The 24,802-nt window shown below is 35.2% G+C and overlaps 1 protein-coding gene and 1 long non-coding RNA gene across 3 annotated transcripts in view; one reads left to right on the top strand and one right to left on the bottom strand.

Moving 5' to 3' along the window:
* Positions 1–18,501, top strand: part of LOC106040070 (uncharacterized) — an 84,671-nt gene extending 66,170 nt beyond the window's left edge. The window contains exons 3-4 of the long non-coding RNA XR_010834015.1: positions 15,042–15,098; positions 18,445–18,501. This is a non-coding gene — a long non-coding RNA (uncharacterized lncRNA). The remainder of the gene's footprint in view (positions 1–15,041; positions 15,099–18,444) is intronic.
* Positions 1–24,802, bottom strand: part of SYN2 (synapsin II) — a 177,907-nt gene that overhangs the window by 36,620 nt on the left and 116,485 nt on the right. For both annotated transcript variants that reach the window (XM_048046137.2, XM_067003360.1), the window contains exons 6-8: positions 11,100–11,162; positions 8,512–8,654; positions 3,255–3,329 (exon numbers count right to left, since the gene is read on the bottom strand). In XM_048046137.2, coding sequence (XP_047902094.1) covers positions 3,255–3,329; positions 8,512–8,654; positions 11,100–11,162 — 281 coding nt within the window. The remainder of the gene's footprint in view (positions 1–3,254; positions 3,330–8,511; positions 8,655–11,099; positions 11,163–24,802) is intronic.

Here is a 24,802-nt window from a genome sequence, read left to right as displayed (position 1 = left end):
CAGTAAAATTTAACAGAAATTTAAAGAACTCTGAAAAATGGTTACAGCTCCTACAACAAAGCGAGTGCTTCATACAGCACTGAACTCCTGCGTTTCATTTCTAACCTCATGGTAAGAAATATGAACTGAGGAATGGACAGTTTACCCATTCTACACGCAGTAATGTGATTTATTTTTCTTGCATGAAGAGCTTTATCCATCCTATGAATAGAGAGATTATCTGACTAACAAGGAAATGAAGTGGGACTTTCTCGAAAAAGAGTGAGGCAATTCCTGTGATCAAGCACAGAACTGTTAGTGACATATATAGGGAGCTGTAATACTTCGTTGAGAGCATTCTGAGGTGACGTAAGTTGTGTATGTTTGCTAAATGGCAAGGATTGACTTATAGACACAAAATAGCATTGAGAACTTTAATTAACTAATAACACAGTAGTGCCTGAGCACCAGTGATGATATGGTCTTGAAAGGTTATAAAGGCAGACACTGTCATGCCACCAGTTGAAGGCCATTTTCCTCAAAAAATTAAAAAAAAAAAAATCTGTTTTAAAGCAGTCATTTATCATAAACTTTTTTCTCTTTTGTTGGCTAGTATTTGGGTATAAATGAGAGCTATTTCCTTTTATAGATCCTCCCTCCCTGATCCAGTCTTTAAGACATGATGATAAATATGCCACATCATAGTATTTTCCATTGCAAAAAAATGATGTTATAAACCTAGCATTTGACTTCACTATAAGATCAAAGGAAACTCATTGCTGAGTCTTATTCATATAAAAATATCTTTGGTACTGGCATCCTTTCCAGGTAAACTTATTAGGTCACATTCTTTATAGTTTTTTGTGCAATGGAAAAAAATATTCTGTTAAACAGAATACAAAAAATAATAATAATAAATGATACAACTGTTTGAAAAAAACCCTGATGGTAGTATTTCAGCAACATTTTTTTTTTTCCTGTGAGAAAAATGGTTTTGTTCAAAATGAGAGTTTTTTTGGATGCCTGACAATTTCAACATTTGTAGATGCACTGACTGACTGGACTGCTTGTACGCACTTGCTTACAAACATCTTTTTTTTTTCCTTTTTTTTCTTTTTTTTTTTTTCTTTTTTTTCTGTAAAATACCCATGTGTATCTCAGCAAGACATGAGGACAGCAAAAGTTGTCTTTAACAATAACTATCTGAGCTTTCTATGAAAAAAAAAAAAGGTATTTTATTTAAAAGGCTGAAAAATTAATCAGATTTAATTAAGAGCATGTTTAGTAGTCTATATTCTGCCAACAAGCACACCTGGAGAAAGACAGTTACGTCTGGGAAGAGAGGTCTTGGGTGGACTCTCCTGTAGTGTTGTAAACCCAAGGCTTGCACAGTAGGTTGGACAAGAGGCCATGGTTCTGTTTTCCCAGAGCCAGTAAAAAGTGCAGCATCCTCAGAACTGACAGAAAACAAAATACTGTTCCTAGGGTGTCTGACATGAAACATGAGGTGTGTGTGACTACAATAGGTAAATATTGTTCTGGTCCTATCTGGGGAGCAATGCCTCTGAAATGGAGGGGTCAATATGAATATGTATCATTGAAATTTTCTCGTTCTGTGCCTCATCATCATCCCTTACTGCTCCACATTCCTCTTTCTTTTCCAAATTTCTAGACTAACATTTGTATTCAGTCAACAATGTTGACTCAGGCAGCGCTTTCAAAACACTTTTTTCTAAATCATGAGATGTATCATAAGTGCCCTGAAATGCACATTCATTAGATTTGATTGCTTTTGGTATGCCTTTAAAGTACTTCAACTCTTCAGAAAATTTCAAATTTCCCTTTTCTTCCTTTATCTGCTTTGTGTGTAATCAAACTAAAAGCATGGCATGAGATACGTATCCCTTTCTGTTACAAGGACACATACATTTTTTTCTATGCTTTTGTCTTCATCAGCATAAAAGAAGTTCTGTTTTGTTGGCTAGTATTTTTTATTTTTTATTTTTAATGGGAAAATACCTGCTATACTTTAATTGTGTTATATTCAAAAGTGGAAGCAGCAGCAAAGCAACAGAGCATTTAGAGTGAGATGGCTAGGCAAGGTTAACATTTTATACTCATTGCCTATGCTTGCTGTTTAGTTTTCCTTATGGGCAAACTAAAGTGCCTGCGTTTTTACAGAGAAGTAGTTCGTGGACTGTAATTATGCTCACTAAAGCACACTTTCTTTTCCCTCTCAGTGAATGCATAACCTCACTTTCTAAAGGAAGGTGGGAGGGGAATGAGAAAGAGAAAATAATGTGGCTCCACTCCATCCCCAGAGGGGAGATGAGTGAGGACACAGTCTAGACAGGGGTTGGACAGCAGGGAGTTGTAATTCCCATCTTATTTATTTGCACCTTTCTTAGGGCAGGCAATGGTTCAACTCCTGTGTCTCTCTCAGCTCATAAGAGGGAATAAGTTATTGTAGGTTCCAGACTTAAAACCAACCAATCAACCAAAAAAAAAAAAAAATCAAAGCAAAACAACAACAAACAAACAAAACCCCAAAAAAAAAAACTCTTGAATTTTAGATTATGTTTTTACTGTACAGATTTTTTTCAGCTTCCACTGGTAGCAAACTTTGGAGAAGCTGAACAAAATAAAATTCAGAGCCATAAAAAAGCATCACAGCTTTACTTTGCATGTAAAAGAGGCCTATATGTTGTTATTGGAGCAAATGAGCACTATTGAAGGGTAGTAGACAGGAGCTTCAAAATGGTACTGCATGGATACTGTGATAGACTGAATTACTAAGAGGTAACCAGCACAAGGATGAGAGAGAAAAGAAAAGCATAGTATACCAAAGTACAGAGCTGGAATGATGATACGAAGGAAATAAGCTTTGGAATATCTCAGCATCTGGGCAAAAAGACTCACAGTGCAGTTGAAAGGACATTTCAGAAATGACAAATGATTTATAGAAAAGAGAAATACAATTTAAATAGACAATGTTTAGACCAGATTGCTTTGTTACAATAGATGATGTAGGAGAAAAATTTAAAACACTGTGACATGGGGTAAGACCATTAAGTACTTAATTTGGATGCTTAATTCTGAGACAACTCCTCTGGAAATTCTTGGCTCATGTTCTTTCATCTAATTCCAAGTTTTTTTCCAAAATGAATGGGGGATCTTCATTTACTGTGAATTGCATGTCACCAATGTGATTAAAAAAAAAAAATTTTTTTAAAAATATGTATTTTTAATTACCTTTTACATGAGACTGGACTTACTTATCTGACATAGCAATTTGTTCCAACATCGCAGAGCCCGTGTTTGTCTTCCAGTTTCCGGATATGGAAGTCCTCCTGAAAATGGGGAAATATTACAAAAACAGCCAGTGGTTTTATATTTTCCTTATCTCTTAAGTTACTCTGATCTTAACATTAATATTTAAGGCAGTTTTTACATCTTTTTCATATCTGGCAGCTTACAGTAGAACATCTAAAACATGAAGAATTTTAACAGGCATCACAGTATTATGAAGTATGACAATGCTGTGAAATTTTTGTTTCCCATTTAGTCATTTAAGAAAATTTTAAAAACTACTATGATTAAGTGCAAGTGTTAGCAATAAACTGTTGTCAGTGATAAATGGATTGAATAGCCTGTAACATCTTATCAGTGCAAATGTCAAGGAAGTGAGGCTTCAGCTTCTCATTTCAAATCCACACCATTACAGATTTAGGTCCCATTACTTTAAAGTCAAGATGTCTACATCTCTGATCTCTTATAGAGCTAGACTTCTGTTTCTCCTCCAGTTTTCACTCTTTGCTAGTTTACTAATACAATCTAAGCAGCTTAGTTCACGCTCGAGTATACCATCTTTTATTTTATCTGTAAGAAATATATATATATTTTTTCTCCTCCTCAGACCCTAGGACTGTTACCAGGGTTGAGAAGATAGCTCTTTTCTGAAACCTAAACGCTGTTTTGAGAATGGGCTAAGGATACAAATCATGAAGTGTTTCCAGTTAATAAAATAACAGAAACATCTGTAATATATTAAAAGTATACTAGGCAGGAGCAATAGTTTTCTCTCCATTTTTCCATTAACCTAATTACAAGGGTCAGTAGCAATTGTGGGGGAATGTTGACCTTTCTACGGAAGTCTCAGAAAGGTAGCTAAATTTTAAAGCGTAAAGTTCTTATTCTTTGTTGTGGGAGAATATATTGAAAAGGGAAGGTCCACATGACATGCTATGTGTAAGGTAACTTTTCCTGGTAATAAGGTTATTTTGTGACATTTATTTGTATGTGTGTACTTACAGAACAATTAAAATGTTTAAGTTCGCTATTTCTCCACACGATTTCTGAAGAGAGATTATAATTCTCACAAACCACATCTGAACTCTATTGCAGACTTCTCAAAGGCATTCCTTAACATGTACCATATAAGGTGTCTTTCAGGAAGATAAGTGTGATCAATTCAGAGAAAAAAAAAAAAAAGAAAAAAAAAAAGTCCTGAAAACTTTTAGCAAGTGTTTAGTTCCAGATGCTCAGCTGCACTGATGTAACCTCAGCACTGTTGAGTAGTGAAGAAAAGATGCTTTAAGCCATATTTTCACTCCACAACCTGAAACGTCCCCTATTGAACTTGAAGCAGAATCAAGACTGGATGTATGGATGGCTGTAATGATGCCATAGGGACCAGATTAAGACTGAGAGGAATGCTATGGACACAGCCCTAACTGGTGTAATCTTGACAGCTTGTGGACTGGAGCCATTGATGCTAGGTCTGTGGCAAGGGACTCCAAAACAATGGGGCTGGTCCATTTGACCATGGCTAAGTGATGCAAAAGTGCCTTTACCTGACCATCTACGATGATAAACCTTAGTTATGATTTCATTAAAGTCATGTATGATTTCCACTACTGAAATATGTAAGTTTCCCACCCTTCTTCACTTCTGTTCTGATAATTGCTAAGGGTTTTTCACATCATTATTTCATATCATTATTTCCTCCTCGTTTACTAAATACTCAATAATACAGAGAACAACTTCAATCACATTTGAGTGCTTTACACTTAGGCTTAATATGCTTTCACTTGATTTGGTCTTTGAAAACATGAAGAACTGTTTTAATTGTTAACTGTTTTAATTTAATTGGGGAAAAAGGGAATTATGATTGCTATATATAGTTCATGGTAACTTGACTTTTCCCCTTTTCCACCACCTGTCTGGTTTGTTTAGTACCATTTGAAGCATGAAATCCAAATTGTCTGGACAAGTATTGCCACAAAACATGTAGAAAGGTTTACCTACAATTCTTTTGTAGGTAGTCTAGTTAGCAGTTTGTTACTACAGTACTGTTCTTTGGCTGATATGCTCTACTTTTGCTTTATTGAACTTTTGGTCAAAGTAAATTGTTATGCATTCATTGTGTTGCTTTTGGAGAAGAGATTTAAAGGTAGTTTTATTGTATTTCTGTTTTTCTTCACTGTGTTTGACCCTTTAAACTCTATTTCCTTGAAGTCAGTTGAATTCTGTAATGGTACCAAGTGTAGTTAAGTATGCGTCACAAAAGTTTTGAGGAGCTGTGGTATTTAGAGGGATCTGATGTTGCATTTGGCTATAATCTCAACTGACAGATGATAAGCACCAGTGTTTTGTGAGTCATGGATCCACTTATACCACAATTTCCCACAGAATTATAAAAGTGAAGCTCTTAATAACTCTCTTTAAATTACACAAACAAATGCTCAGCTGGTATTTTTTGTGGTGGATCTTTAAGTACTCTGTTCCTGTGTCACAGAACAAAATGAGAACCAGCTGTAAAACAATATACCACTGACATAATGTGTATGTATGCATATGAAGAATTCTACAGACATTTGGTAAATCTTCTCCTTTCATGATGCTTTTTAACAATGGATCGGTATTTAATTTTTGTGATTTAACTCTATGAAAGAATCTAGAGAAAAAATTATTGCTAGGCTTTTAGCATCTGGATGAACTCAGTTTCTGAGGGAATAGAAACATAAGAATAAATAAAAGGTAGCAAGAACAGACTGTCATTTTATACTTTTTTTTTTTTCCTGTCCCTTAGGCCAACTGCTTCTTCTGCGAAGAAGAAACATTCGTGTTTAAAAATGATAAATGTTGTGTGGCTGACTATTACAAAAAATATTCCAGAGACTAAACAGAATATTAATTTCAAGTCAAGGAAAAAAATGTAGGGCTCTCTCCTGTGAAATGTAGTGGTCCAGGTTCTACCATAGAGAATGAACCATCAAGTTACTAATATTGCATCTGACTTCTGGTATCTGGAGGTATGTCAATAACCGTTAACAGTTGGGCTTTATTGCTAAGACTGCGCCACCTGGGAGCTGTAAGATAGAGACAAATCAACTCTGCTTATTATAAACAAGAGAGGAGGGGAGAGATGGCTAGCAGAGCACAAGAAAAGCACAGTACCTATCAAACCACCCATGAGAGAGAAAAGCACTATCCTAGCTTTGAAGAGGCTGAAATAATTGCATGAAAAGGTCTAAGACAGAGAAAGAAGGCTGACTGGTGACTGGAAGTAGAGGGAGAGCACAGCTGTTGAATGTCACTGAGTAGAATAAAAGGAGCAGGGAAGAATCTGGGGCAATAAGAAATGAAGGTTAAGGCATAAGAGATAAGAAGAGGTAAGTTAGAAGTTGTCTGGGAAAGGGTGAATCCAGACCAAGATATTGTTTGAACAGATATAGAAGGCTTTGGGGTGTAGGAATATGGTGCTACTTTTCCTAAAAGTAGGATGGATGCCTCAAATTATGGGGCTAAAGCCAGGAAAAGTCAACAGTCTGGAACACCAATGTCAGACAAATGAGCAGAATTGCAATTGACTTTCCTGGAGAAACCAGGGACTAAAAGTTGTATCATTCAAAAGCATTTGTTTTTGATTCTTAAGCTTATATGGAGAGGCTGTGTATTAGGGTAGGCCCAACACATCTGAAGTTCTGTAGGGAGCTTGAGATATAAAGTTTCTGGCTTGCTTTGCTAACACTCAAAATCAGGGATTTTGGATCAAGGATTACAGAAACCACCCAAAACCTTGCAATTTATTTGAATGTTCTGCCTTGGTCATGGCACACAACTCAGATTTCCAACACATTTTTTGTAAAATTTATAGTTCTGTGTTCAAAATAGAGCAGAAGAATGGAGTGTCCATACTGTTGGATGGGTCTGACCTTTGGGGACAGTATGTCCACCCTATTCTGTGTTGTCCTTTCTTCTGCTCAGATGCACAGTGAGAGGCAGATGGACTATTAAGTCATTCTCAAATACCCCTCCAATTGTGGTGTCATGAGAGGCCAGTATTGCTCATACAGTTTTGATCTTGTGAGAGTAATGTCACAGGGGTGGTAGTCACAGTACATGGCCCTTCAATACCAACCGAAGGAGATAGATTTTGCTCTTTGCCCCCACCCTGGGCAGAAGGTTCTGCATTTCTGATAGAGCTTGTTGGTTGTTTCTAAATTACTTGAGACCTAATGCCAACTCTATCTTTAATATTAAAAAATATTACATGCATTTTCTTTAACCAAGCTCCAACTTTTGCTTCTCGTAATATTTATAGGTTGCTTAAAGTTCAAACACTTTTACTAGTAAAAATTTGACTGTCCCTTACTGTGTGTGTGTGTTGTTTTTTTTTAATTTATTTTTAATTCAAATGTCAATATACAAGAAGTCTTTTATCTCTCCAATGCTGCAGGAGTTGTTAGCATTATATCTTTGTATGTATATCTGTATATGCACGTGTATTTTTATCCATGTTGTTTTTCCTGCCTCAGAACTGTAAGCATGAGGGAACAAATACATGAGATAATCTAACTTGTCTTAACAACATGAATGAAATGATAATCATAGCCAAAAGAGTTAAAAAAAATGCATAAAGACAGTTACCATAGCTCAACTAATACCTCATAATCTGTTTTGCTACTCTTGCTTAATATGTCTAAAACTGAAACACCACTTTAGCCTCCCTATAGTCATAATCTTTAAACATATCTGGATACTCCAAGGGCTCTTCTCAAATTAGAAGAGATTTTTACCCATATATGTGAAAGCCATTGTAAGATTTTCTTACATTTGTTATGTTAAAAGAAGAGCACTTCCTTCCATTAAAGTTTTGTCATTCAGGTTTGTGTGAATGAATGCCATCTAAATATCCTTAGAGGGAGAGAAAATTTGACAAAAACAAGTCCTCTATAGAAAACAAATCCCCTTCCATTTCTTTAACTGAAAAAATAATTAAAGGTCAGCAGGAAAACCACTCTGATATGCTCACCTTTTGTGTTACTCTCCTCCTCTCAGTGACAATCAACTTAAAGAAAAAAGTCTTGATATAGACAGAAAGTCTAACATACTGTATTTCTGAAGAATATGACAATGAAGGCACAGAGTCACCACATTTCAACTCAGAAGCCCATCCAACAGTCTTAATCTTATTGGTGCTTATTAGTTTTGAAATAAACGATGAAAGAAGATAAGTTTTTGGCTCACATGTATGCTTTGTAGTTACTGCCTATCTTTTGGATCCTGATGTCATATTTGGAGTCTATGAAGGGTTCAGTAGTGGCGTAGGTCTGAGTAAGTGCTACCACGCTGGCTATGTCCTGAAAATCGTAGTGGTTGTCTACCTTGATCTGTAGTCATCATACCACAAATAAACAGCATATACAAAAGGAAAAAGAGCAATTAGAAATAAAATATAGACTTCAGTTGTAAATGGCATTCATGAGAAATATGTTTTTTGATAGCATGAGTTCATAAAAAAGTATTGGATACTTTATCTGATTTCTAGATTCTGTAACATTCCTGCACTAAGGTATTTGCTTTTCTAGGCAAAATGTTACCAGTTCATCTGTAGAAAGCAACTTGCAAATAGTAGATTTTATTTTTCTTTCCAATTTTATTTCCTTTTTTTTTTTTTTTTTGTAGTGTTGATTGATAATTTTTGAATCTGCAGCTTTTAGGAGAATTTTCAAAGGTGTGATAATGTGTGACACTAATTTATATACAATTCTTGTTTTTCTAAACTGCTCACGTAACTGGTTGTAGACGGAGCCCACCATGAACTATCACATCTGTGTCACTTATCTCCCATGAGAGAGGAGATGAGGGGTAAAGACATCCTGATGAAGGTACATTCACATGGAACACAGAGGGCTGGCTCAACACAGCAGAATCAGTTGTCCTACTTCTCTGCAAGGAGTCGGGCTTTCTAGGAGTAGGATTTCCTAGATCTAGAACACTACGATAAGATGGTGATGGGTATTAATACCACCAATTATAACATCTTGAAGTAAGAGGGAGGCGGAAAATTGGGCAATATTGGTTCAGTGGAGAGGGACAAGGAGACTTTAGAGGACAGATGGCAGGCAGAGGTATTACTTTGGGACAGGGAGGGCACACATCTACCATTGAGTTCAAAGGAAGCTGGTTGAAATGGGGGAGAAAAAGTGACTTAGAAAAGTCTTAGGGCTGGTAGAAAATAGGAGAGGGAAACTATATCTCCAACAAGGCATTAACCCAAAGTACATTTCAGAAAGGTGAGGAAAGGAGGCAGAGATTAGTATGTACCACGCTATCTAATATTAGGAGAGTTTGCAAATTCTGGCAAGTCCAGCATCTTTTTGCTTCCATTTGCTTCCACTGTCACCAGATGCTTAAAAGGGGACCTGTAGGCAACAGTGGTCACAGCTGTGAGATAGGACTTGCATATTAAATGGTATCTTGTGAAGCCAAAACAAGTCATAAGGCCTAAGTATTTGCTGCTCTCAACTCAGATTCAGAACAATACAGAGTAATTTGTTGATTGAGAGCCACAGAACCAGATACAGTGGTCTCAACTCAGTTTCTGAAAGCTTAATAGCTTATGTGAGTCTGTGACAAATGGAAACACTACTCCTAGTAATCCCTTTAGGGAGGACTAGGGTATGAGAAGAACCTTTATTTGGGCTGACAGTAAACATTTCACTACAAAAGACTGGCATTTAATCTTTAAAGACTTGAAATACTTTATAGCTAAAAAAACCCACTAGATTTATTTTTATTTGTAGACGTTTGATATGCTGAATATTTTTGTCAAATAGCTCCTTTTTTTTCTATAAACGAGAGGTGAATATTGAAAATACAGTATAAACATTATAATACTTCATGTATGCCATCCACAGAAACCACAGTTTAAGTAATTAATAGTTAATTCTGCTCTCAATTAAGCTGGCTGCCAGAGTTCCACTGACTTACTAAGTACTAAATAAAACAGTCATAGGCAAAAGAATATAATATACAAGCTGCATAATTAATGAACAAAATACAAATAAATCATCTTTCTATTTCTGTTGCTAGTGGCAAATATTATGTTATGGAGCTTCTGGAGATTCAGGATGATAAATGTAACTATTCTCTGATGATTTAAAATCTAAAACACAGCATTAAAGTGTTTTCAGTGAGAGAAGGTGGTTAATCGGTAATGACTAGAAATTTTCATTGACATCAATGAAAGTGGGATTTAAATCATATTCCTTGAACCATCATCGTGAGATAAGTGGTATCAAAACAACTGTACTCACCACTGAAATGCAATTACTTTGGAGAAAGAAAGCAGCAGTTATATAGTGGTATGAAACAATCACAGAGAATACATTAAGACAGGAAATGAAGAAGAAATCTGTATCAAGTTGAAACTAGCAGAGAACCAAGGCAAAACCTTCCTAGATTCCCAGGTCCAAAAATGTGGATTGTACAGACAGACCTTGACTCTTCAATAGTTTCACCACAGTCAACTACATTAATAAACAAGGTTCAGCTTCAGGAAAGCATCTCAGTTTGTTTCCAAAACTGTCCTACATGGGACAACACATAAACTGCCTGACTATGTGTTAATGTGAAAATATATTATGCATTACGCAAGTATTTTCCTAAAGAGAGATGCTTTCTTGAATAATAGACAAGCAGAGATTTGCAAGAGCAAGGATCAGAGACAGAATTTGGACAGTGAAAAGTTAAAATATCCAGGAAACAATGGAACATGCATTTATTTTAGACAAACACCCAGCCTCCTAACATGCAGTAAGTAGCATCTGCACCTTTCCCATGCCTGAATGAGCATGTCCAATCTTCACAACAACAGGAAATGTTGGCATTGTTAGCTAAGAGGGAAAATAAAGAAGAAATGTTAGAGAAATCAACTAGGAGTTAAATGATTAAATTATTTATGAAAATCATTTAAACAACCATAATGTAGCCAAATCTGTTTTTGCCACATGGTAATTTGAACAGGCATCTACAAATTGTTCTGATATTTCATTTAACCATAAGTGTTAATTTATATTGAACTGGGTATGTTAAATCTTGCTCTGCTTACTGTCTATCAGCTAATCACAAAATCACAAGTGATGTTGGTTATTCTAGGTTTAGTTTCAGCAAAATATAAGTATTTACTGGAAGAAGTTTGAGAGGCAGTTAATTTTGCTTATTGTAAAGTCATTTTAGGAAAAAGTCCTCTGAAGCAGCTATATGCACAATAGGAGTATTATATTAAAGTTAGGTTAGGGTTCATGGAAAAATCTCCCTCTGTGAACTATCATAAAAATATTTGCAACTTTTTAGATAAGTTTTGATTTGGAGAAGCACTAGACACTTCAAACTTCACTGCCTTTTGTTTTTCTGTTTCTTGGCAGTTTTAAGCTTCAAGATTGGTGTTTACTTACAGCATGGCAGCTCTTCAGTGTCAGATACGCTAATTTAAGTTTCATAGATTTCTCTCCCAGATTTTAGTGCTCTTATTCCAGGGGGCATTTTTATCCTCTTCTGAATGCTTTATACGGTGTTAGTGGAAGGAAGGAAAAGAAAAAAGACCCTATCTTCTAATCTCCTTAAAGGCTATGCAGCCAAAGATGACAAAAAAGCTAAGGAAGATCCACTTAGAATTTCACTGACGTATCTGGTGTGCCTGTCACAGTGTAGCTGGAACTTTTGACACCCATCACTGCAGCCCTTTTGTAACTTCCTACACCTAGCATGGAAGCTTTTCTAACAGGCACAGCGGATGGCTGGTGTCTCCTGACTTCCCAGTTCCCACTCACTTCACTGTTGCTCAACAGGATGTGCCACTGGCATCAGTTTGACCTATTCCTTCCCCTCCCTTTCCCATCCCCCCTTATATTTCTTAAACTAAAGTCTACGGCTGTTTTAGTAGGAAAATATATAATGGAGCTTGCTTTCTTATGTTCCCCCATCCCCTCCAAAATTATATTGATTGTCATAACAGAAGGTGACTATGAACTGAGGGCTCTACAAGAGAAGCTTGAAATTTCTCTTGTAATGCTGAACATCCTTTGCTAAGAATAAACTTATAAATTCACTGGTGAGGTACTCTGACATAAGAGAAGATAACCTCCTAATAGTTCTTTTTGGAAAAAATATTTTTGTTGCTGTATGACCCAGCTGCAGCTGAGATTTCTATTTGTGAGCATGAACAGAGCAAGCTTCACATATAAAGTAATGGACTTGAGCTCCCTTAGTAATTCATCCAATAAACTACTAGGGGAGTGTTTGCATGCTGTTTATTTCCAAAATTTATTATACTAAAATACTTGTATTTATCTCTTTGATACAGTACGAAACAGGAAAAAGGTATATTATATCAAAGGAGAATTTAACTTTAGAGTAAAATTAAAGTAGGTACAATAGGATTATATTTAATATAATATATTAATATATTTAATTAGTGGCACTTTACACATCTTCACTTACATAGAGTCAGTTCAATGCTCTCAGTTATCCTGAAGTAAGGAATATAGGATGTAACCGAGCTGTACATGAAAGCGTACTTTGTGATACTGACACATTCTGTTTTATTACAGAGGCGCAAGAAGCATTTCAAGAATTGGTCTTTGAATGCCGAATACATTTAGCTGTTTTAGTTAATTTTCTAGAGCCGTTCCAATCTAACCAATTTAAGTTAAAGGCATTTATAATCATGTAAGCATTAAAAAACATGATTAGTTTCAAAATAAAGTTTTTTTTAAACTGTAGGAATGCGAAGTCCTATATAGTCAACATCTAGTTATTTATTGCTTTCATATTTTAAAACCAGACACTTTTTTATTTTATTTTATTTTATTTTCAATTTTGAGGAGGTGGGAACAAATCATTGCCTGACTCAAGATTCATAATGGCAGCAGCACATTTTTGTGATTGAACTATAAACCACTGAAACAGGCTTTGTAATGGAAATGCTGGCAGACCTCTAAGTATAGCAATACAAATGGCACTCCTGTAATTAAGAGGACCACGTATTTTCCCGTGATTCCATAGCTGTGGAATCCTTTGTGGACCACAGGAACAAACACTAAAAAAAAAAAAAAAAAAAAGCTTTCTCCCTTAGAAAAATGTGCTAACATCATTTAAGGTAATACTGTTCTTTTTGCTCTGGAGTCCAATATCAAGATTTCATGTGGTATACCACATCCCAATATAGACAAAGAGAAGAAGTTGTTGCAGAGAAAAAACACTGAATATTGTTCTTCAAAATCAGACAGACAAAAACCTAGCATAGAAGGCAGTGAAATATTAAGTTATCCCAGTGCTTTCCTTGTTCATATCTATCACCGTGACAGGCCCACAAATCCAGAGATGATGAAGTTGTAGTTATTTTGCTTTTTTAGCAGTGTTTCTTTATTCCTGCTGTTACTGTAATTACCACAATTCACCCATTGCATATGGAGGCTCTACACGTGTGCCTTCATACAGTCACTTTGCTAATACTAACTAGTTTCCAGTTGTGTGTGGTATTGTTCTATCAAGCTATCACGAAAATTGAAATTTCTTATTGAAATTGCAGAAAACTCAGTTTGAGTCCTCCTCCCACCTCTTCCCAATCTGTTTTTTTCTGTTACTTCATCTTAGCAGAACAGGTAATCTCAAGACTTCTCATACATTTGGGTGAACATTATGTACATACAACCACGAAACTGACACTGATAATGTACCAGCTCCATGGGTTTCCTTTTAATTTGCAGTATAGTTACTTGGCAGTAAGTTACCTTGAAAGAAGGTCTAGCAAGTATGAATGGATCAGTTTTAAATAGAGCTGATAGTAATCATAGAATCATAGAATTATTAAGGTTGGAAAAGACCTCCCAGATCATCTGGTCCAACAACCCCCCTAACGCCAATGTCACCCAATAAACCATGTCCCTAAGCACCAGGTCCAAAGTTTTCTTGACCACCCCCAGGAACGGTGACTCCACCACCTCTCTGGGCAACCCGTTCCAATGCCTAACTGCTCTTTCTAAGAAGAAATGTCTCCTCATTTCTAACCTAAACCTCCCCCGGTGCATGTGAGTCATTGCATGTTTTCTTTCAATTGTATTGCTGGGGGGAGAGGGGCTGTTTTATGAAAATAATGCTAAAGGTTTTCTTTAATTTGGATAAGTATAAATTCTGCTGTGACAATTAAAAATGGAAAAAATCAGAATTCAAAATTGGAAGACCAGCAACAGAAATTGCATTGATATATTTGGCAGGTTCATATGTATGAGAGATGGAAGTGGTCTATACCACATGATCTCTTACATATACATAAAACATACCTGAAATATATCTAGATTTCTTTTTCTTTACTTTTTTTTTTAGTATAAACAGTTCTACTATAACTTAAATAACAATACAATAAACTATAATGTATTATTATTAATTAGTGAGAAAGGAGAATACATGTGTCAAACATGCAATAGAATTTTCCAAAGATAGATATAAATATGTTTGGGTTGGTAATAAATATTAGCAACAACTGGAAAACCTGTCATAGCTCTTTGTTGGAACCTACATAAAAAGCAGTTGAGATACATTACTTATGTTTGCTAATACAATGTAATTAATCAAAATAATGACATTGAGTATTAAAATATTTTATCAGCTACTAAAAATTAAAAAAGACTGTTTCAGTCTATATGTTTTCATTTCTGTGGTTTTAACTTCTCACATTGTTATTTTATAATTAATATGAAGTTTCATTTCTGCAGAGCAACTTAGAATAGCTTGGAATAAGTTGCATGGCTGAAGACGCTGACTACAACAAGGTACTACTAGGAGTAGGTGCTCCTTTTATCTATAGAGCAAAAGTCTATCGTGTTTTGCAGATGAAAGGAAGTAGTAAAAATTCTGAAGGAGAATATCTTTAAAATCTGGGCAAGAGAATGCTAGATTCCTAAATTTCAAAATGAGAAATATTTAGCATTGAATTTGCTTTTCTGAAATGATATCTTTTAGGATTTTCCATCATATACTAATAGCGAGAATTTACATACTTAAAAACCAGAAAAAATCTCATGGTTGCTAACACAGAGCTCCTTCATACTGGGAGTTCATTCATGCTTGACATTGTGGTGGTTTTACTCGCGTGGGCAACCGTGCTCCACCACAGCTGCTCTCTCACTCCCCCTCCTGAAGGGGAAAGGGGGAGAAAATACAATGCAAATTCTAGTTGTAATGACACTATTTAAATATATAATAGACAAAGAATTATCTCAAGAATAAGTTATACTGGCAGAACTACTAAATCCAGGGAGAAATTTAACCCAATATTCTCAAATTGCTGAACAAACGCTAATTAAGGCAAGCACACATTCACAACAAATAGTTTTGAAATGTATCACAGAAGGATGTTTCTAATGTTATCAAGTCTTTCAGAATCATGTCATGACATCTGCTGGATTAGCTAGCTTGAGACCACAAAGCTTTTGGCAACTGTTGATATTAAGAGTAGTGAAGTGCTTTGGATTTTTACTCTTCTGCTGATGTAAGTTATTACATCAAACACCCCTTTTCAGTATTGCTAGGATGATTACTGAACGGACTTCAAACACAAATTAACTTTAAAGATTCAGTAGTCTCTGGTCAGAATGTATTTAAAATGCCTAAAAGCTGCAAAATAATACCATACTGCTCTTCTGAAATGTCAAGGTATTTCCAGGAAGTCACACATATTGCTTTTATAAAAGATTTGGGGCTGGCCTAACTTCTGCTCTGATCTCATTTATTAATAATTGCAGTGAAAGAACAGTGAAATACTGAATGTTCAATTTCAGAAAATTCTGTAATTAGCCTTTGACATTGCTAGAATATGAGAAAAAATTGCCAAATTAAAGTGGTTAAAAGGACACCAGTCAAATGGTACAGGTACTCAGAAAGGATAAGTAAGTACTGACAGAACAACTGTTGAGACATCAGATAACCATTAAAACCATGAGTTCCAGATAAGCTCATGAGCACAAAAAGATGTGAAAGCTCCTGGCCTCAGATCTGCAGATGTACATAGGTAAATAGCCAACTGTCTGTGTACAGACTGTATTTCACTTTCAAAACTAAGAATACCCTGCCAGCCAAATATGAAGAAAAAATAAAGATAAAACACAGTTTCCCCTTTCATCTTCTCACCAAAGTTGGCAGAGGATATATATATATGTATATATATATATTATTTTTTTTTCTGGTTGAGAGAAAGGAAAGAATCCGTATCCTAGAAGATTTAGTTTGTTATCCACACAGAGAATATTTGTAAAAGTATTCATTAGCATCATTCAAAACATGTGGGTACATCCATTGGTCTGCAATATGGGGGAGTGGAGTAAACAGTTACCAAGCCTGGGACGCTTGTTTTGTTGAGATCACCCTTTTGGAACTACCATGTAATAGGTGCAGAACAAGAAGACACCATCAAGCATGAAATGTGAAAAGAAGAAAATGAAAAAGATAACATTCAATAAACATCACAGTTTTGTAAATGAATTTGGTGGAAAGCAGTAACAAAGGCTACAGGGTGAGAGAAAACCTGGGAAGATTAAAGAATATAAAAACTGCTCTGTAGAAAGGAAGGTATTAAAATAGGTGCTACAACTGTGACCTCTGAGCAGTTAATTAACAAGATTATAAAGCTCACAAACACTTATCTGATTAATGTTGTGCTCATGAAGAACTGTAATATCACAGAATCATTTAGGTTGGAAGAGACCTCCAAGATCATCTAGTCCAACCTCTGACCTAACACTAACAAGTCCTCCACTAAACCATATCACTAAGCTCTAAATCTAAATGTCTTTTAAAGACCTCCAGTTTACACTATGCTGCTGCCTGTATTTTCAATGCACTATACTGAAAAATAAAAAATGATCTGCCAGAGTACTTCTTACTAAGGTGTACTTAGTGCTTCTATTCCTCTTGAATTCATGACTGTGATTTCCTTTAAACTGAAATTTTTGTCCTGTGCTTGAATTTCCACTGTAGCAGCAGCAGCAGCAGGTTAAAAAGTCCTGTTACTTGAACGTCTCAACAAGAGCCATGTCCTTCCAGTGAACCTGACAAAATAAACTTAACTTGTGTTTTAAAAAGAAACAAAACATACGTTGTAACTAGAGGCAGCTGGCAGCACTATTAGTCTAGTGAATGCAGGTTCATTTTTTAGGATCTGCGCAGAGATCAGAGATTTGACATCCCTTTCTTACAACGTATTTCTGCTTTGTCAGTTTATTCTCTTCTAAACCTGAGCCAAGCCTAAAGCTCTTAGTCAGAAATCCTACTTAGTTATTTATTTTCCCTGAATGGAATTCAAGTTAGTTGCAGAGTGCGACATGATTTTACCATCATAAAATTTGAAGGAATTGTCCAATTAAGCATTGACTTTGAACTCATGGACCTGTGTATGCCTGGTCCTGTTTAGGTTCAATGGCCAAAATGCACCCCATCCCCATTTCTACTGCTTGGGAAACCTGTTGGTTACTGGCACCGCAGGACATTTTTCTAAGCAGTTACACTGCACAGAGGTCTCTATACAAAACATCACGAGTAGCTACAAAATATGTTTCCATTTTGTAATAAATTAAATAAATATTTAATTTTAGCTAGCTATGAAGTCCCTATGCTCTTAATTAGGCTAAATTTGAAAATGTATGCCATTTAGTAAACTCTGACCATTATAGATACTTCAGACATTTAACTTCTGACCAAAATACACTAGAGACTATAAATTACATTCATGGAAGTTATCTGGTAACAATGAAGCTGACTTGCACTCAGAAGCAATTTCATCTGCATCTGTTTTAAAACTGAAGATTATTTGTATTGACTTTACAAAGATAAGCAACATCTATCTATCTACGTTTTAACTAATCTTTAATATCTGGGCACTTAAAGGTTTCATAAATGTGTTTATCATGCTTTCTATTGTAGAAATAAGTATTCTAGTTTGATATATATACCTATACCTATATATACCTAAAGGCACCGTTATCATCTTCTATATTACTGATGTGAATGTTGCTTTGTTAACTGGTAGGTGGTTATTTAATTAGCCACTACAGTCTTCATCTGTGTTATTTTTTGTATCTTCCTGTATGTAATGGGAATAACGCATATCGTTTCCTCTTTCAGAAATTTTCTGAAGTTTATGAGCCAGGTTTCCTAGTCTCATCCTGTGATTGCATCACTGTAAGTCTATCAATTTAATATAAATTCTTAAAAGTTAAGCTTCGTACACTGAACTGCTCAAAGGGTTGTAAGTGCTTCTGCAATTTATGTATTTTTAAACAATACTTACAGTTACATAATATATTTTATTTTAAAGAGATTATTTGAATTCTTGTAAATTTACTTTTATTTAACTAAGATATAATGTAAAATATATTCATTGTTGTATATAAAAATAAAACTAGACACATATCATCTGATTAAAAAAAAAAAAAAGTGCTCTGCTGGCCACAATGCAGGAAACAGTTTTTTGAAGGGGCATTCATCCTGACTTTAATGTCCTCATGGTTGAGTTGAATAGAAGGAGAAAAAGGAAAAAAAAAAAAGTTGCAACACAAAAAAAATAGGTATTTCATAAACATGACTTACCTCAAGTTCAGTGTTTAAATATTTATCTTTCCAATAATCCCCAAGCAAAGTTCATTTAACCACTCTAGTTCCATGTAATTTATTTGTGGAATATGCATCAGACTAAATCTAATTTTGCTCTGCTTACTTTGGAGAAAGGAAATTAAAAATGAAATAATGAAGGTGGCTTTTTATTCATTTTTTTTTTCTTTCCCAGAAACAGGCAGGAAGAGTCCTAAATCAATAAACAAGCAGTACTTTCTCTGGTCTATTTGGTTTAAAGAAAACAATCCCAAGATAAAAGTTAGGGTTCAGACATGCAGAAGCTCTCTCTCACCAGCAGGGGTAGCTCAATATATTCCTCTCACGATTAAGAAAAGCAGAAACATGCTTAAGCAGCTGTTATTCTCAAAAAAAGAACAATTCAAAGATATTGAGCCAGATTTTCCACTGTCTTGTACCTTGACAGAAAATAACTAGGTGTGAAAATCTGTATGCAGTAAATATTTAATAAAAAAATATATTTATAGTCCCTTTACACTGGTAGCAAGCCAAGGGGGAATTTAAACACTTTGTATTATCTTTTCAGAAACATGAGTGTTAAAGAAATCTAAAAGCCTGAGTGAATGAAGAGAGTAGAGCATTAATTGATCAGTGTGCAAGGCCATCAAAGAGAGGCAAATGCAGCTTAATTGTGATTTTTTTCATTCAGAACAGAGGGTTAAAATGGCTTATAGGCTGAGTGCAATATGGGAGCTGATGCCACAGTGGGTTCTCTGAGTACCCCTCGTACCCGGTTCCTTCAGCTGCCATTAACATCACCTCATAAGACTGGATCTTATGAAGCCAATTCTTTTTGTACTCGCTGAAATCAATACATGTTTTTACATGATCTTAGTGTATAAAGGGACACTGGCAAGTAAGTCTGAACCAGGAAATCAATCCAAAATACCTTTGTCACAACATACTTTTTTCAATTAAAAAAAGAAGTTATCTAAATCAATACACAAGTGACCTACTGGTAGAAAAATCTTACACTTTTAATGTCAGTACAGCATAAAAACAGATATTTTCATGAACAAGAAAAATACTAACTATAGTTAATCAAAAACTGATTAAAAAAAAGGCAGTGAATCAAAAAGAGCAGTTCTCACAGGTTTCTAATAGAAAATCTGGAGAAGACAAAATCTTGGCAGAGAGTAATTATATTTTGGTTTTGGAACGTCAGTGTCTCATTCCATTCCAATCATTCTATCAACTATTTTGCAATCTGCTGCCTCTAAAACAAAATAACATTTCACCACCTTACCAAAAAAAATGACCCTAACGCTTGTGACCATAAACTGAGTGCGTTTTTTAACTAGAGTATTTAGGAAGTGACAGCTTTAAGTACCCTCACTTTTGAAGTGGGCTATAGTACATATGGAGATACTGGAATTTAAATTCCATGGAAGCTCTATTCTAATTTTGATTTTATAAAAAAATATAATTATACAGGTTTTGGATGGGATGTGTATTGTGATTATTCCAGGTTATTTATAGGAAAAATAAATGCAACAACAAATGAAAATTAGGGAATATAGAACTCCAGCAAAGCATCAAGAAGGCAACAGATAAACTATTACTGTGGACAATCCTGCCTGCAATCATTCTAAAGACTAATTTTCCACAATAGAGAGAGAATAGGATAGATATAAATAAAAAAAATATATTCTGTAGACAGTCAGGAGCTAAAGTGCTGAGCAAGCAGTCCAACCAAAAAACACCATGTAGATTCAAACTGCTTGACAGCTGGAATGGACAGCAAGCTCTCTGTTGTATATCCCATTATTGGGATATACGCCTTTGAAGAAGCCATATGGACAACCCCTATGCAACACAGTTTAGAGCAACTTGACATAAGTCAAAGTATCAAATTCAAGGTGGCCCACGGAAATACTCTTGATCAGTAAGCAGGAAACTATAAACTGAATTCACAGTGCTGCCTCTTAAAAAAAAAATAAAAATAAAAAAAGTATAGAGGGGAGACAGTTAAAGATGTCTTCTCGGGGAAGAGATGAAAGTATCATAAAATCATAGTATGAAAACAGAGGGAGACCGAGTGTTCTTAATATGGGTCTCTGAGGGCCATTAGATGAAAAAGAAACAAAGTTGGCAATTAATGACCTTCAAGCTTTTCCAGAATGCTGTTGATGGATGATAATGCTAGGTAGTAAAAATAATAAGGAACATGACAACCCACTGTCCATAAAGCCCCTCCAAAATTATAAGAACTACACATATTTACAGTTTCCATTGAGAAGAGATGAAGCTGATTTGACTGTTGCTAGGTGCTCTGCCTTCTTTCTGTACCATACACATCAACAAATATAGTGAATTAATCCCAATCCTTGTTATTTTCTTGCATTTTACTAGAAAATAGAAATGAATTGTCCTACACTGGGCTTATTTAGCTGGACAGAAATGAGAAAGTGCCAAGTGTTTTTTCTACTGTGTCAATAATGAATTGAAGGAGTCAGTGTAACTATGTCCCTTGATAAAGGGAGTTTTCTGTTTCTTACTAGTGTTAGTTATATCAGAACATAACCGGGGAGTGAGCACTATTTAATCCTGCAACTCTTCACGCTTCATTAGTGTTTTGACAGAATTTGCTATGATGTCATGGCTTATTTATCAAACTAAAGGAAAATCAACATTATAACATAACAGTGTAGTGAAAGAGGCCCTGTACTGTTAGTCCTTTTATACAAAATGAAGAAGACCAAGTGTTTCATTTGCTTTAGTCTGCTTGTGTTTATGAAATGTTGGCTATCTTTTCTTTACTATTACTGAAGATAAAAGAGTATTTTTGCTTCCAAATTGGCCAAGGAATATTTTTGGAAGTAATCTCTGTATTTTACAGGGTCAAAATATAACTAATGAAGTTAGATCTAAAATTTTATTCATTCAATGAAAAATATGAACTATAATATGAAAAAACACATTGCAGCTTCAAGCTAAGACCTAATGCTTACTGATACTGTTCAGAGGCCATAGGTACTCAAACACTGCACTGATACAAAAGCTACAGATATTTGGCTCCTGTGATAAACAGACTAAAAATGCATTTTTATGAGAGCATGTTCCCAAGTACAGAGATTTTCACACTTAGTAAAATCCTTTTCTAATGTTATGATATAAATATGTCTAAATTCTGATTAGAAAAACTCTCAATCACTTTTTTCTTTTTGCAAATGCCATTCTGACTTAAGGCACATGAGATATTTAGAAGCCAATAGTGACACTCGAGTAACAGCCATAGTGTAAAACAGCCAATGGTAAAATGATAATACTTCTGCCACTGCAAGTACCATTACTTTATTCACAATTCAATTCCTTTAGACACACCTAGTATATTGGCTATAGGAAAATAAACCATCTGAGGAATATACCATTTTCTCTGAACTACCTAAAAATGGAGGAATATAGGCCTACTGTCACTGGTCAAAAAGCTTTAGTTTTTGAAAGACTGGAAACAATTGCAATTTGAAGAGAGTGTTCTTTCAAGTTGTCCCTTTTTTGCCTCTCTAACTCCTGTTTCTGTAAAGTTACAGACTACTGTGCAATGGCATGACCTCAGGAGATGGGTCCATCTCTCAAGTAATGATACCCTAACAGTTTAAGAATTTTTAATGGAATATAACTTCTCTATAACCTTTTTTTTTTTTTTTTCCCCCAGTCATGTCAGTTCAAATGTTTTGCCTAAAATAATTGCATTTTTTATCTTATTGGTCATAGAGTCAGTGTTTAGATATTAACTGAAAATACCTGTGATTGTGGTTATCCATGAGAGCCTTGTATTTGGAACGCACGTCCACTACTCTCTGCAGACTATGTAACAAATGGTTCTGGCAACTATTTTCACCTGTCCTGGCTGGCACAGAAGCCATGCATGGATTTCACCATGAAACAGCTTACCTATAGAAGGTTGCTTTTAAAGTTACTTCCATGGACAAAGTGAATTGTGCATTGGCTATGAGGACTCTTCACCACCCATGTTTTGCATCAGACAGAAAAGAATTAAGGATACTTCTCAGCTATCTTGCATTAGTTTTGGAATTTAAAAATAGTTGACAAATCTTATTTTTTCATAATTAAGATTTATCAGAAAATAGTTCTGCTGAGGTTTCAAAAATTGTTTCCCTTTCACATTACAGTAATAAGATTGTATCAATGTTGTCATGAAGAACTGAAAGATAAGCCTACCAAAGAACTTCTCATTAGCTAGACTTGCATGGGAAGAAGAACTGCCAGTTTGAAGTTTGAATGAACAAGTCCCTGTACTCTAGGACTGGCTGGTGTACATATCTGTCACACAACATATCTGTTGTGGTGGTGGTGACCAGTTGTTCCATGTTGGGGTTCAGAAACCTTACATCCACAAGTTTCACTAAAATCCACATTACCACTGAAAAGTCTTGTTGCTGATGGCATGTCCCAAGTCTTTCTTCCAATGTAGAGTGGGTCTAGAGAGACCTACAGGGAATATATTTCTTGAGTAGGAGCTTCTTTTATGGCCATTTACTTCTCTAAGCATAACCATACTTTAAGTATTCCACCTATGTACAATTGGCTTTGAAGGACTCTCAAATCCTTTGTTGTGGAAGGACTGCGGACAATCCTATTCAAAATGTTCCTTAATTAACCAGTGACCAGGTAGACCTGTCTTCTTGATGTAAGAGAAGACAGTTTGCCCAGCTTATTTATATATTATTTGAATTTTACTGAAATAGTAATCAAAAAGGTCTATTTACATCATCTATGGCAGCAGCCACGTGGTATCATCTGGAAACCAGTCAAAGGCTCTCAATTAATTCCTTCATTACTTTCCAGTCCTACTGCCCTAGGTGAGACCTGAAGATCGATAGTCCTAAACTACTGACCACAGATGCCATTGAAATACCTGCTTGGTGGTTTTTTTTTCGCTTGGTTTTTTTTTTTTTTTTCTTTTTCTGTCTTCCCGTAGTTTGAACTTCCTGAATAAGGTTTCAGTCTCACATCTTTTTACTCACATGAAAAGCTTCCTGAAACAGGTAAATTTCCTCCAAGTAAGAACAGAGATGTTAACAAGTCTAAATTATTTTCAGGTGTTAGACCTGGACCTGGATCTAACCTTATGATTTGAAGCCAAAACTTAAGACAGAAAAAACAAAAATCCAAGCATGAACTAAATCACTAAATCATGATATCATGTAAAAAATTCCCAGCTCAGTTTTGAATCTAGATCTAAAATCTGAAAATAAGACCTAATTCAAATATTTATTTTATTTTTTTTAATTGAGTGTGTCTCTGGGGAGGATGAGAGAAAAAAGAAGAATCAGAGCAACTATTAGTGGTAAAACTAACTTCTTACTGTTTAACAAAAAAATAAATCTGCTGCTGTGAAACATGTACACATCTATGTAGAGGTAACAAACTATTTTTTGTACACCTAAATCTCAACAAAGAAGATTTTCACGAGTCTTGACTGAAATGGTCAAATTGCATTAATGAATTTTCAATTCTCAAACTTGAATTGTGACCAAAAAAAAAAAAAAGCAATAAAAAAGCAATTCTTTAAGTTCTATCGTCCATATCAGTCTATACATTTTATTACTCTCTAATCAAATCTTACCTCCTCACTCCCCCATGAAAAAACAATTTTATAACACATGTAACGCATATCCAGACTGTTACAGCAACAGAAGATCTGAAGTTGAAAAAGATTTCCCAACTTTTGAATTTATGTGTGTTCCATGTATAGCATGAGCCAGAAAATGCAGATACAGATCTGTGCTGATCAGGACATACATTAAAAAGAAATGCAGAGAAAGAGCCGTGCCTCCAATATACATTAAATGTAAAGTAAATCTGTGATAAAATAATAAAAAATGCC

This window comes from Anser cygnoides, chromosome 10 (assembly GCF_040182565.1).
Source record: "Anser cygnoides isolate HZ-2024a breed goose chromosome 10, Taihu_goose_T2T_genome, whole genome shotgun sequence".
NCBI lineage: Eukaryota > Metazoa > Chordata > Aves > Anseriformes > Anatidae > Anser > Anser cygnoides.
This window is presented reverse-complemented; position numbering and strand designations above follow the sequence as displayed.